Source organism: Doryrhamphus excisus, linkage group LG2 (genome assembly GCF_037039965.1).
Source record: "Doryrhamphus excisus strain RoL-2023G ecotype Guam linkage group LG2, RoL_Dexc_Guam_v1.1, whole genome shotgun sequence".
NCBI lineage: Eukaryota > Metazoa > Chordata > Actinopteri > Syngnathiformes > Syngnathidae > Doryrhamphus > Doryrhamphus excisus.
In genome coordinates this window covers 8,577,935-8,593,082 of record NC_136358.1, presented here as the reverse complement: position 1 = coordinate 8,593,082, position 15,148 = coordinate 8,577,935, and the positions used below count along the sequence as shown (strand labels likewise).

The 15,148-nt window shown below is 43.3% G+C and overlaps 1 protein-coding gene across 1 annotated transcript in view; it reads right to left on the bottom strand.

Moving 5' to 3' along the window:
- Positions 1-11,519, bottom strand: part of plcb3 (phospholipase C, beta 3 (phosphatidylinositol-specific)) — a 39,260-nt gene extending 27,741 nt beyond the window's left edge. Inside the window, exons 1-3 of the mRNA XM_058068934.2 lie at positions 11,438-11,519; positions 9,882-10,528; positions 1,951-2,037 (exon numbers count right to left, since the gene is read on the bottom strand). Of these exons, the coding sequence (XP_057924917.2) occupies positions 1,951-2,037; positions 9,882-9,980 (186 nt within the window). The 5' untranslated portion in view covers positions 9,981-10,528; positions 11,438-11,519. The remainder of the gene's footprint in view (positions 1-1,950; positions 2,038-9,881; positions 10,529-11,437) is intronic.
- Positions 11,520-15,148: the final 3,629 nt, after the last annotated feature.

The following is a 15,148-nucleotide window of genomic DNA, read 5'->3' as shown; positions in this document are numbered from 1 at the left end:
GCTGGGCGATGTATTGATATTTTTAAAATGTCTATATTTCTTTTAAGCACAATATGAAAAACAAGCAGGGGCTGCATAGCGGACTGCATAAAGTGTTTAGCGCACATGCCTCACAGCTCGGAGACCCGAGTTCAGTTCCAACCTCGGCCATCTCTGTGTGGAGTTTGCATGTTCTCCCCATACATGCTAGGTTAATTAGCAACTCCAAATTGCCCATAGGTATGAATGTGAGTGTGAATGGTTGTTTGTCTATATGTGCCCAGTTTGTTTGTCTACTAGCGACCAGTCCAAGGTACCCCGCCTCTCGCCCGAAGACAGCTCCAGCACCCCCCGCGACCCTTGAGAGGATAAGCGGTAGAAAATGAATGAATGAAAGAAAAACAAGCATTTGGTTCATATCGATATAGTCTGGATTGGATGCTTATATAAACATGGTATATAGCAGAAGAACGACTAGACGCTGGTTCTACCTTTTTCCGTAATCAGCAGTAGAACGGATCTAAGTTTCAGCAAAATATCAGTTCTCAACAAAAAAGGGAGGAAAAAGGCTTTTTGTGAAAAGATACACAAAAAGACACAAATTTAGCCATATATAGTAGGATAGAGATTAGCGTTCTGGACTTTGGAGCAGACGCCTCAAGTCTGAATCTCGACCAGTAAGCATCATCGGCATTCGTCAGGGAGGGCATCCGGAATTTAAAGGGTCCAAAAATCACTATGCGGATCAAAAAGATCCGCTGTGGCAACTCCGTAATCAAGAAAAGGCGGAAGAAACAAGCAAAGCTACGTAGAGGAACAACTGAAAACATTGACATCTTAAAATTTGTCACGGGTGTCAACCCAAAAACCCTGTGAATGGCAAAAACGTGACTTGCAGATGCACCCATAAAAAAAAGCCTACTTTTGACACTGTAAGCCCTATAATATGCCTGACATACTTGTTAAACACATTTTTAAATGTAAAATGTAAAGATACTCACCACTTATGAATGATGATCAATAGTAGAAAAGGAACTAGAGTTATGGTCTGACTTTGCCTTGTCATCAAAATATGCCAAGGGCCAATAAAATAATTAGCCGCGGCATTGCTGGGCTGTACTTTGGACCCCCGAAACACCCCCCCCCCCCCCCCCCCACCCTTAAGGCATGCGACGAGTAGCTGTAGTGCCGTTTGTAATGACAACAAGCAGGAAGTGGTGGCAAAACAAATATTGCGGCATGCCTGGCATTTCCAGGGAAGCACAGGGAAGTTTGGACTTATTCCAGGGAATAAAGAGACATTTGCATGTCCTGATACAGAAGCCTGACACATCATGCCCTCACCTCCATCTTTGTCAAACTACAGAAAGCCAGCATGAAGAGATAAAGATTGAAATATGTTATCTTTGCTAAATAGTGTCATGGCTGCACCTCGGGCCATGGATGGCCTATTATCTCAACACACACACACACACACGCACACACACAAAGTTAAAGTTCTGGTTCTGTTGGATGAACATACCTTAGGAATAATTAGTCGTCCAGAAATGACTGGAGGTTTGGTGTGTATGAAGGAGGAAAAGCAGGGACTGATGTAGTTAATTGAAATGTCTTATCAGTTGGACATCATGGCCATGGAGGGTTAATCCATAGTTCTGGATGATGAGTGAGAATTTGATATTCCTGACTACACTCTCCATTTCCCCCCAACCCACATCCTGCTATCTCCTCCCCAGTTGCCACCAGCTAATTACATCCGCTAAATGCCCCCAACGTACAATCTAATATGGCCGCAGTAATGGCTTTAAGCAGTGGTGGGCAGGAAGGTCCAAGCGCCATGATGGACTAAAAAGGATGAGGAACGAGGGACACAACATGGAAGAAAGCCGTGATGTGCAACATATGTGTGTGTGTGCGTTAAAACCCTATTGTAGTCATTCGATCACGTAAGTGTGTGTATGTGTTTCTCACCAGGTTGGCGCCTCCTGTCCAGTACAGGAAGAATCCATCTGGGTCCACTTTCAGGGTTACCAGGGTGGGGGACCCGCTGTTGGGCTCCTGGATGGTGGCAGAAATAAAACACAAATAATGACCAACCACCACTGAAGATTATGGACAATAAAATATGACCATTTATTTATGATTCTGTGCCATAGGATACAGTATTGGGGGACAAAAGCAGCACTTAAGTTGCTTACATAATTAGGCTACCATTTACATTGGAAATGTAATATAATGTAAATTCATTGGAAATAATACTAAATGGACAACAATGCACATTGGTATTCAAATTGATAAACCATGCATCATTTTTCTCAATGATCTCATCATGACAGAAGATAATCTTGCATTAACATGTCATTAGTATGATCATTTTGTGGCGTCACACACACACACAGGCTCCATTACAGCCAGCAATCACACTGGATACCCAGCAGACAAAGTATCCAGATATCCTAATGCTGTTTATTTACTGACGGATGACTGACATCATCGTTCTGCCCGGCAGCCAACCAAAACCATTCCAGACCAATGAAGACAAACACACAAAATATTTCCCAACATGAAATGACGACTCAAAAATCCCAGGAAGCAATTTGGGGACCATAAGACATCTATGCAGTAGATCCCCGCTATTCCTGGGGTTACATTCCAAGACCCCCAATAAATGGTGAAAAACACATCTAATATACGCAGAGTACAGGGCTATGCAGATTACAGCAGGGCGTACGTTAATAAAAATGAAAAACAGCGTGACTACATTAGCGCCTAACACTGAGATTTACATAATACGCTCGAACACCTCAGTGATCAGCCACAACTCAGGTAGTGCAGTGCAAAAGAAAGGTGATACTACCATGAAGTTGTCCATTGTCCTATATGAGTTGCAGGGTTGGGAATGGCGAACCACAAATAAGCGAGGGTCTACTGTATATAACATTGCTTGTATACTAAATTTGCCATGAGTGCCTTCCGTTTAGCACATCTTTAGCGTACAAAAACGCAGTGGAAGAGCTAATCACAGCAGTACCAGCAGCTGGGGAAACTATTTTTTGCACACAAAAACGACACCACTTACTGTGGCCCATTCTGTGCACATAACACCGACACACCTTATTTCATTTAAAACATACCTTGAGTTTAGGCTCCACGCTCAGCTGACAGAGAACAGCAGAAAAGGAGGAGATTTAGAAGACGGAGAGATGTCAATGAAGACAGTAGAAAGAGAAAAGGGGGTATTATTATTAAGACACCAATAAGGTGTTGTGCTGCTGATGCCACTTCTAATGCCAACATTATATAGCAACCAATGATACGATGATATAACTTAACATGGAACATCTACTGGACGCTATAAAACAAGCATGTGACCCGTGTTAACTTACAACTGAAACTCTGATTCCACATTGTAATTTCCATTAGAAAGCGTGTCGGCCGACTATGGGCGGGAATTCCACAGGGATGGACAGAACACGCAAACACAGTCAAACATTCACCCAGGGGAATTTGCTCTATCGGCACATGTGACCTCTAACTATTTCTATTTGACTTAATTGAATGAAAGGTCACTCAACCTTAAAGAAAAAGTGTATTTTCTTTGGAGTTTTGCACTTACAAACAAATGTAAATATTAGTCACAAAATGCATTTTAAATGATAGTTTAAAATGCATTTTAAAATGCAATCCAAACCTACATGGCCCTGTGTGAAAAAGTGACTGCCCCCTAAAGCAAGTAACTAGCAGCAACTGCAATCAAGCGATAACTTGCAATGAGTCGCTTACAGTGCTGTGGAGAAATTTTTGTCCCACTCATCTTTGCAGAATTGTTGTCATTCAGCCACATTGGAGGCTTTTCCAGCATGAAGCACCTTTTTAAGGTCATGCCACAGCATCTCAATAGGATTCAGGTCAGGACTTTGACTAGGCCACTCCAAAGTCTTCATTTGGTTTTTCTTCAGCCATTCAGAGGTGGACTTGGTGGTGTGTTTTGGATCATTGTCCTGCTGCAGAACCCATGTTTGATGGGCCAGGCATTTTCCTTTAGGATTTTTTGGTAGACAACAGAATTCATGGTTCCATTGATAACAGCAGGTCTTCCAGGTCTTGAAGCAGCAAAACAGTCCCAGACCATCACACTACCACCACCATATTTTACTGTTGGTATGATGTTCTTTTTCTGAAATTTGTCGTTACTTTTACGTCATTTATAACTTTTGTCTTGTCAGTATTTTCCCAATGGTCTTGGTGTTCATCAAGATTTTTTCTGGCAAAATTGAGACGAGCCTTAATGTTATTTTTGTTCAGCAGTGGTTTTGGTCTTGGAGTCGTTTTTGCCCAGTGTCTTCCTTATGATGGAGTCATGAAGACTGACCTTAACTGATGCGGTTAGGGGCAGAAAGGGGGCAGAACCTGCAGTTCGTTGGACGTTGTAGGGTCTTATGTGACCCAGTTATTGCTGTGCTCTTGGGGTCAATTTGATTGGCTGGCCACTCCTGGGAAGGTTCACCAGGAATGGCCATGTTTTCGCCATTTGTGGATAATGACTCTCACTGTGGTTTGCTGGAGTACCAAAGCTTTATCATGAATGTACCTGTTAATGCATGATCAAAGCATCTATATAGACACATAAAATGTTGTTTGAGGTTTGTTAGAGGTTTAGAGTTTGTTTCATAAATTGTTAGCTCCTCATGCTAACATGTTTTCTCTCTCTAGAGCGCACAGAAGAGAGAAAGAAATATCTGTTCATGTTTCACATAAGGAATGTGATGAAGGGTACAATTTTCCTTTAAGAAAAGTGGAGGCGTGTTGGCCACAGCTGAAATGTTTACTTTCAGTCCTGTGTGTGGGTCGTGGGTCTAAAATTGGACCCACTCCTTAATTAAGCACCTTTGGAGGTTGCCTCCCTCTGTGTCAATCAGCCGTTTCTTTCCCCCCAACGACTTTTTCAACTCCCTAATTGATGGCCGGGGCCACTTCTCCTGCCCTGACCTTCTGACACACACACTCATTACCTGACCGTAATGTCACACACACACACACGAGTTGAACCCCTCTCTGGTGCTTCAGGCATCCTTCTGCTAATGAGCACCACTTATCCTCTCTTCCTAGACGACTTCCTCAACACAATTTATGTTCCAGTCCATGTTGTGGCAGCATAACGTGGACAGAATGTGCAACACGGAGCTCCTGAGTGTTATTAAAATATCTTCAAATGGTCTTTGACTCACTTTTTTTTTGGTGGTTCATTATTTATTTTGTGAACGACAAGTGGACACCGCCTCCTTGAATCGTGATGTATGCGGCGAAAAACCGTTTGGCTGTCGCCGCTTTAGACTTTAGCACATAGACGTTCAGATGTCTTCACACACTTTGCATGTGGCTGTGATTGACCTTCCACCTCTCTCTCTCCATCCTTCAAGCAATCTCTGCCCTGTTTCTCACCCCTCTGTGAGGACGTCAGGCGTGTTTGTCAGCACGATGTCAGAACATCCCGAGCTCTCGGGTACGAGTGACTCAGTTGTGCTCCCGATCTGCCATCTTTGTCGGTAGAGCAGTGGTAAATTAAGGACTTAATCAGCGCCATGGGCTCATAAAACACCATGCGGAGAAAGAAAAGGGTAATTTGTGCACACTGGCGGAAGCAAAGGTTAACAACGTGGATGAAGAGAGGTTATAAAATGACAAGTTCCAACATGCAAACAAACAGAGTGAGTCCTCACATTCTCACCAAAATATGAAGCTACACTGAAGTCAGCAGCAAAAATGTTCTGTAGAAGATGAGGAGGTGCAATTTCTGGCTGTTTTACAATAAAGTTGAGTTAAACAAAACCTAAAAAGCGTGGCGCTCACTATGTTGCCAAATGGAGGCTGCGTGTAGCGTGGAGAAACACAGCCAAGTTGCATGGTGTTGGCTTAATTGGACGCTCGGGAGGAATTTTAACTGAATCCAAGATGGAATTCATCTCAATTGAATTGCGACCGACCGAGCTAAAGAGGGTGGAGCAGTGGCGGAGGCGGCAGCACCAAACTGTGGGAGGGAAAGAGAGAGAGAGAGAGCGAGAGAGACAGAAGATGTTTTGCTTGGAACTTTACAACAAGCTGGAGCAGGAAGTTATTTGATTTGATTCCTACTCCTCCCAACCACATTGTGTGTGTGTGTGTGTGTCATTTGAGGTGCCCAACAGTACAATTCCCAAAGCCAGCGGTGTCTAAACTTTTGAAAAATTAACAAAAATTAACCCAAAGCAGTCCAGGACATACTAACGAGTTAAATTGCTCAAATAAAAAAGCTAATATGTCTTATTTATATTAGTATGATAACAGTTGAACTGACAATATCCTAGATCCCATTTGTGGAAAAGCCACAAATTTAAATAGAGACCAGCTGAGGGCCGCAAATGGCCCTCAGGCCAGACATTGGACACCACTGCCCACAGCCATTTAGAAACACAGCTCCTGTTGTGACGCAGACAGATTTGAACCACATCGCAACAACAAGGAGGCACGTACGGCGCGGAAAAAGCGAGGAGGAAGAGAGGAGAAAATATGACGTATGAGAGAATGGAGGGAAAAGAAGCATGAAGGAATGACGGTGTGATGAGACGATTGGAGGGAAGGAGGGTCAAAATGGGATTTTCTTGTAAACAAGTGCCGTTGGGAACTTTATATTTGAGTGTCCTTACTTTGCTGGGATCCTAAAGGAATATGCTGCATTTTTTACTGTCAACTGTATATTCAGCAAAACTCTAGAAAATGGCATCAATAAGGCAATTTAGAAAAAATAGACATGACATGTCCCTATTTAAATCTGTGTGCTCCCAGCATTATGAAGCCACACTCCTCCATGTCACACAAATCACACAAATCTCTGGGGATGCTTTTGTGTATATGCACACGCAGCAAACATTTACGTGACTACCAGACCGGCCATGAACATAGATCATCTTATTTGGCCCACGGGACAATTTCTGAATTGTGGTAAATACAGACATTTATTTGTTCAATCTGTTTTTTTAAACCGCCATTGGTAAAATGTGCTGGCCGGTGGTACTGTTTTTATCATTTTTGGTTTGGAGCCAAAGACTGACTGCACTTTAAATGAACTTTTCGTGGAAGTTATATGTAGTATTCTGGTCACTTGGCATCCTTGTTATGTTATGAGACATGATGTTAAGATTACATCACCTTAGGGCCCTATTAAATCCATTTTATTATTTCTACAAATTCCATTTTTATTTTTTTGGAATCCCAGTTTTTTCCCTTTTATATTTATTTTATCAGCATAGTGTTGCTTATTGGGTTAGTGAAGAAAATGTCTGTTAATTAAATGCACAAATCCTTATATTTATTGATGCAATACATGAATGGTCAAGTTTGCCCAGTAATTGGGAGATGAATGTAGCCTGGCTAACTTTTCTAATGGGATGCCAGCCTAGCATACACTGCTACTAAATCTTCAACAAACTAATGTCTGTGTTTGTGATTAAGGAAGACGTAGTCACCCATGCAATTCCAATATATCCCCATGACCTTTCACACCGCGTGGCCAGCCAATCCGACATGTCATGGCTAAGACGGACATGCCAATGCTGAGATCAAATGAAAAAAGTTCCTCTCTCATTCTGTGTGGAAGTGGTACATTTTTGGCTTTGTCCTATTTCTCCACTGCGTTTGAAACATTTCTTTTAAGTCTTAAATTAGATTAAATTAGCTAACTAGTTAGCTTCCTGAGCCGCTGTGGTGTAGTGGTTAGCGTACTGGACTTTGGAGCAAACGCTCCAGGTTCAAATCTCCACTAGTAAGCATCATTGGTATTCATCAGGAAGAGCACATACATCAAAAGATTCACTGTGGCAGCTCCGTAATCAGGAAAAAGCTGAAACAAACAAATAACTAGTTAGCTCGCTAGCTTTCTATGCTAGCAGCGGCCGTCTTATGTCCTGCAGTGATCCCATTACCTGCACAATGTGATATAAAAGTGACTATAGGGGTGTTATTTAATGTCTAGAGGGCTCTAATAATGTTAAAAACTGATTTTAAAAGCCATAAACAGGTTTCTGCTAAAAAAAAATAGTCCATGTATTAACATTGAATCCCACTTAACACACTTCTGCGTCTTCAAGCTGTTATCCGTTGAACATGGTTATTATTAAATGCTTAGTGCCTGATAATAGAGGACAGCAAGAAAGTGGACTATTTAGTAAGAAAACAACAGCTTTGTCTTAAAACATGTCGTTCATCATTGAGGCCATGATCATTTCTTTAGAGTTATTTTGGAAAATTCCTACGTTCCCAGGGTATAAAGATGTCCATCAAGAAGCCCCCAGAGGTTTCATGTTAATATCTTAGCGAGGCATGAACCACTTCAAATTCTGATGTCGCAATGGCACGTCAATGGCAGCCATCTCAGCCCCAAAATTTGCTTGAATGTTTGTCCCTGAGCGGGAAGCGGTTTGACTCGCCACGATTGACCTCGCCAGGTTGATTTGGTGTGTGAACAAAAAGGGACAGGAGAGGAAGAATGTGTGTGTTTTTGTGTATCTTTGCACGCTTAATAGCCAGCTTATGCTGGGAATTCCCATAGAGGGGTGGACAGAGAGCGTTAGTGTGTGCAAGAGGGAGGAAATCAAAAAGACATGGCAGTTGTCGGCTTGCGTGACAAGAGGTTTCTTCTGAGGCCACGTTGGCTCATTGTCGCTGCGTGTGCTCGACAGGCTGATGAATGAACTCCATGTCCGCGGACGCACAACATGCCTTCACACACTCGGAGAGGGCCATTTGTGCTGCGAGCGGATGCAAACAAGCATCATATGACGTCTGTAAATAAGGAAGGATTGTGTGTTTGTTTACCGCTTCCAGCTACCAGTGTCACACAACATTTAAAAAAGTCCCAAACCGGCTTCACACGCCGCACTTCCTGTGGAAATCGTGAATGGAAAACAGTCAAAGGTCCTGATTACAATGAACTTTGCTGATCGCCATAACAACCCCCAACCTATGTAGCACTTCTGAATCAATAAGAGTGAAAATAAACATTTTAGCATGTTGCAATGTCTTTATACGTATAATGTGTTGTCTAGGTTTATACACACACATACACCTTGCATGCATTCCTGTTGGAAACCAAAGACGGTTAGGGCTTGTAGTTTGATCAGCAGCCCAGTTAATCATTGACGGCCTCACACACACTTTAGACATCCACGTAGAAGTCTCCCTGCAGAATGACCTCAACACACACACACACACACACACACACATAGTACACACAAGTGAGCACATGCCAGCGTTGCCACACAACAATGCTGAGCTGGGTTGTGTCCAAAAGGAGACCTATAGGAAGATAACAATGCTCAATGTGTATGTTTTCTGCCAGAGTGTGAAGAACCGGTTCTTGCTTTGATACAACACACCCCAAACATATTTTGATTAATGCCGTCAATCAAATCAGTGCATGACCTCATTGACGTTGCGGTCAGAGCTTACACATCAGTTGTTGGTAAAAGCAGAAGAAGAAGAAGAAGCAGCAGTGGGTGGTGGGTGAACTTGTGGAGGGAACATGAGCCCGAGTAGAACCGGCTTGACAAGAATGGAAGACAACACACACATTCAAGCTCTGCTTGCCTGCCTGCCTGCTGGCGACTGTAGGGGAACTTTCTAGGAGTGGAACTGATTAGAACATACACAGTTGCAAATAGTGGAGCTTGGAGCACACCTGCACTTTAAACACGAACCTGTCATGGGTGGGGGTCAAGCCTTGAAGTGACCTGCAGTGTCACCATCACCCCATGACACCCAATGGAGGATCTGATTGTACAGTACTTCCAAACAACTCATGTATGCAGTACACACACACACACACACACACACACACATATACATACACAAACAAAGATAAAGCTCACCTCGTCCCATTTGATGAACTTCCCCCCCTTTTTGAGCGCCTCATGGACGGACAAAGGTTTGAGCTGCAACGCGTGGACTCCCGGCTTGGCCCCGGCCATCGCGGGAGACGCTACCCGGGTGCCGACGCCTCGACCCCGGTTAAGGCGTGCGGCTCTCCTCGGGAAGAACTACCGCTTCGGTCTTCGCTTCCTCCTCCGCCTGTGACCCACCGGCTGCTGCTCTCTTCCGGGAAGAAGCCTCAGAGGTGGCGGTATAGTGGTGGCAGTGGCGGCGTGGGTGTTGACAAGTCTTCCAGCACAAGTTACTCGGAGATAGTTTGGAGAAACATTGACGAGAAGGACCCAGTCGCTGAAGGACGACACTCGGCTGCTCCGGCTCGTCCACGCCACACGGCGGCGGCGCGCATGGAAGTTCCAAGTTTTATTGCTGGGGTAGGGGGCTTGACCCGCGTTGTTTATTTGCGCAGTGTCCTTTAATCGCGCACTTGAGCCCTAAGGAGAGATCCTTTCCTTCCTTCCTCCCATGTCCCATCTGCTCGACCCCTTCATTGACTCCGCAACTTTCTCAGCTTCCTCCCTCTCTCTCTTCTTCTTCTTCGTGTATCCTTCTCCTTCTTCTCTTCTCCTCCCAGCATGTTTTCTGTGGGCTTGAAGAAGAAAAAGGGGGTGTGTTTTTATTCATATCCTCTGTGTGGCCAGTGAAGTGTCATAAACTAGTCAAGTGTCATTATAGACTGCATTAGAATGTCTTTTTTTTACATGTCGACATAAAACTCCTTCAGGAGGCTTTCTGGGAAGGAATTAAATTCTTAATTTATCTATTTAGATCAGGGTTCTCAAACACGCGGCCCGCGGGCCAAATGTAGCCCGCAGGACACTAGTTTGAGGCCCCCGCCTTGATATGAAAGTTTAATGTTGGTATTTTAATTTAATGGAATGAAGTCAAAATATTAAGAGAAAAAAGATGGATTGTAAGGAGAAAAAAAGAGTTGTCTCCTCGTAATATTTTTCAGAAAAAAATTATGTCATCTTTGCAGCATAAAGGTGAAATGTTAAAGAAAAAGAGTTCTGGTATGATGAAAATAAAGTCCAAATATTATGGGAATAAAATTACAATAGGGGCTGCACGGCGGGCGAGTGGTTAGCGCGCAGACCTCACAGCTAGGAGACCAGGGTTCAATTCCACCCTCTGCCATCTCTGTGTGGAGTTTGCATGTTCTCCCTGTGCATGCGTGGGTTTTCTCCAGGTACTCCGGTTTCCTCCCACATTCCAAAAACATGCTAGGCTAATTGGCGACTCCAAATTGTCCATAGGTATGAATGTGAGTGTGAATGGTTGTTTGTCTATATGTGCCCTGTGATTGGCTGGCCACCAGTCCAGGGTGTACCCCGCCTCTCGCCCGAAAACTGCTGGGATAGGCTCCAGCACCCCCGCGACCCTCGTGAGGAAAAGCGGTAGAAAATGAATGAATGAATACACGGAACACATGAATATAAAATACAGTCATACAAGAACTAGAAAGTCACAAAACCTGCATGTTATCAAGTATACGTACCATCAAGGATACCATCCTTATGGTTGCAGCAGTTGAGCGGCTTGGACTGGCCAATGCTCTGTCTCCCCGTTCTGAACCTTTTTGCTTTTCTTCAGTTCACACACATATCCAGTTGTCAATCAAGTCTCGTATTTACGAACCAATTTGGACTCCCCTGTTATTGGTGATATGTGTTTGTAATACACTGAATTCCATTGGTGTGTTGGTGGTCATCAGGTAATGTTAACCTGACAATGTGGACTCCTCACAAAACATACTCAAAGACCAGATTTCTTTGGCAACCCTTCTCCAACTCCCCAACTACACCCGGCAGGAATGTCTGCTATGCTGCAGCCTGCTGACTTACTGACGCAGAGCTTTTATTTCAGCAAGCCATGACCAGGAGGACACACACACAAGAAAGATACCATCTTGTCTTGGATAGCCAATTAAAAACACAGCATGGACATTTGCATGGGTTCACACAGCAAGGCGGGATTTGCATAAATAGGGGTAACAGTGGTGCATATACACAAGAGTGAGCTCTTGTACATATTGCTACCATTGCTTTCTAATAATATTGTACAGCAATATTGCTCAAGTCATTGTGAAGAAAGTGTTTGTACTGGTTAAAATTTAACATTATGGGCCAGATCCCATACTTTCCTATTTCACCCCCAGCTGTGCACACCAGCGACAAGCAGATTTTTTGCTCCCAAAGCTCAGCCCCATGTCCCACAAAGACACATTGTGTGAAGACACACAGACATATTCACCGTCTCCTCCTCACACTGCCTACTTGGCACACACACGGTCACACGCACGCGTGTGTGCACACCATTATAAACTGCAAAGCTTGTATAGTTTAACTTACCAGGACAATGTAAGCTTATAACAACTTGTACTATTGCCACTTTAATGAAAGCATCAAGTGTTAATTTGCTATGCTGATAATTCAACCTATACTGCCATCTAGCGGTGACATGATAACACTGCATAGTTGTCAGTCCTAATCGACTGCATGGTTAAAGTTTAATATTTTTGCTCCCATTTCTCCTGAGATTAACCCAAATAACCTTTTCTATGTATTCGAGAGGCCTTATTCTTCGCAAATCAGTCTAATTCTGCGCGGTTGGGCCTTAGGTTGGCCACAATAAAAGGCCAAGGAGGCCTAATACCAACTGGGTAGACACGAACGGAACTTCTGTGTGTCACAGTGTACTGTATGTAGTGAATGTCACCCCTGAGAGGGGGGGCATTATAAAACAGTGATAGACAGAGATCAATTTAAGTACAACTTTTTAAAATGAAACGCCTCGATTGAATAAACGAATAAAGAAACAATGAAACACATAAATCATGCTAAATCATGCATTGTGTATTTTTTTTCCCCACATCTAACTGAGAGTTAAGTTGAGCTAAAGACCGTGCAAAGCCTCGGGCTGTACCAGTGCAGCTGTCAGGGAGGGAGATTTACCAACATACTATCACGCAGCCACACCAGTTGGCATCCACTACAACAGAGGTATCCAAACTACAGCCTGTGGGACAAATCCATTTTGAACTGGCCCGTATCAAGTCTAAAAATAACATGGACAATGGCCCACAGTGGCAGACCCAGGGCAATATGATTTCCGGAATTGGCCAATAAAATCACATCTACTGTTTCCATGTAAATTTACAGAATATGAATTAAATGCTGTCATTGTGAAGAGAAGGCAAATATTTCCTTAGCAGATTGCTCATTCATGGTGGTATTTCCTTACAAACAGAAACCCGCCCCCTGCGAGCCTGAGTGGAACTTACAGAGGTTAGCAGAGGATGCTAGTGCGACTCAGACTCTCAGAGTGTATTTATAAAGTCGCTTGTTCATAAAAGCCATTGGAATTACATTGTGACTACTAAAGGATAACATCCCATGAGACAAGTTTGCTAAGTTACATCCGTTTATGAAACACTGGGCAAAATCATCTTGTGTTGTACACATCAATAAATGTAGGATTTTTGCATTTAATTTATTTTCCTACACATAAAACACAAAGTACTCCGGTTTCCTCCCACATTCCAAAAACATGCTAGGTTAATTGGTGACTCCAAATTGTAATTGAATAATTGAATGTGAGTGTGAATGGTTGTTTGTCTATATGTGCCCTGTGATTGGCTGGCGACCAGTCCAGAGTGTACCCCGCGTCTCGGCCAAAGACAGCTGGGATAGGCTCCAGCACCCCCCGCGACCCTCGTGAGGAAAAAACAGTAGAAAATGAATGAATGAATGAATAAAACACAAAGTCAATGGCGGTAAAATAATTCATCCGAGATGCTTCTTTGAGGCTGAATCAGTGGATAACATTACTCCCCATCCAGCAATGCCTGAAACGTGGTGTTCCATGTTCGGAGGCAGGCTTCTAGGTACCGCAACATCGTGAACAGAGAGGCTTGGTTTGGCGCTAATTAGCTGAGCTAAAGATTAGCTGTTGCATTAGTAGTAGTAGTAGTTGTTGTAGTAGTAGCCCTGCCATTGGCAGCGTACAACATTGACAAGTTGTATGCTTTGAGGAAGATATTTTTTTCATTGCACCCTTGAGCACAGATACAGCTTCCTGTTTTGATTTGGCATCAGCTGCATACATTTGTGTGCTAACCTCTGGACATTATTAATGAACTTCCATTAATAAATACACAGAACAGCAGGGGCCACGGGATTGATCCTTGGGGTACTCCTACTGAGTTGTCTAAAAAGGAGGACCATGTGCTCTTAATTCTCGTACAGTGTTTTCTGTTCTTCAAATAATGTTCTGCAAACATTGCGGTATACTATGTTCTGACATGGATGGTTTCAGATCCAGGAATATGGCTCCAATCATACCACCTTTATTCAATTGTAGCGGTTCAGTAAAATAACAAAGGTCTGTTTCCATTGACTGATGTTGCCTAAAACCAAATTGCACTGGATTTAGGGAGTGGTCTCCAGAATGTAAAAGCCCCTGCCTTTTGTGATTTCCTTAGAGAATAGCAGCAGGATTCTAATCAGGGTCTCACTGTTGAATTAAGTGGATAACAGCTACAAAAGTAGCCAGTGTTTCGATTTTCATTATTTACTAGGTGTGCTTGTTGTGAGAAAATTCAAACCTGTAAATAATGTCTGTTGTTCCGACGTTCGCCCCACAATTTGTGCCCCCTACCGGTACTGTGCAGATGTTTTGTACCTGTTGAATTGGAGCAGTCTTTAGCCAAAATAACACCAAGTTTCATGTATTTTTGTCCTTTAAACGTGTTTTACACTACATCCTATTAAAGAATGACATTTACGATGTATGATGCTGTTCATGTGAAGATGTTTGTCTATATGTGCCTTGTGATTCGCTGGCGACCAGTCCAGGGTGTACCCCGCCTCTCGCCCGAAGACAGCTGGGATAGGCTCCAGCACTCCCCGCGACCCTCGTGAGGATAAGCGGTAGAAAATGAATGAATGAATTTATGATGTATGATGCTATTCATGTGAAGCTGTTTGTCTATATGTGCCTTGTGATTCGCTGGCGACCAGTCCAGGGTGTACCCCGCCTCTCGCCCGAAGACAGCCGGGATAGGCTCCAGCACCCCAGTGACTCTCGTGAGGATAAGCGGTAGAAAATGAATGAATGAATGTCAAAAATTGCAATCTTAACAACATGAAACAGCATTATATTACAACTTGATATAATTTAAGATAGCATATATCAACTGGTCAAATGT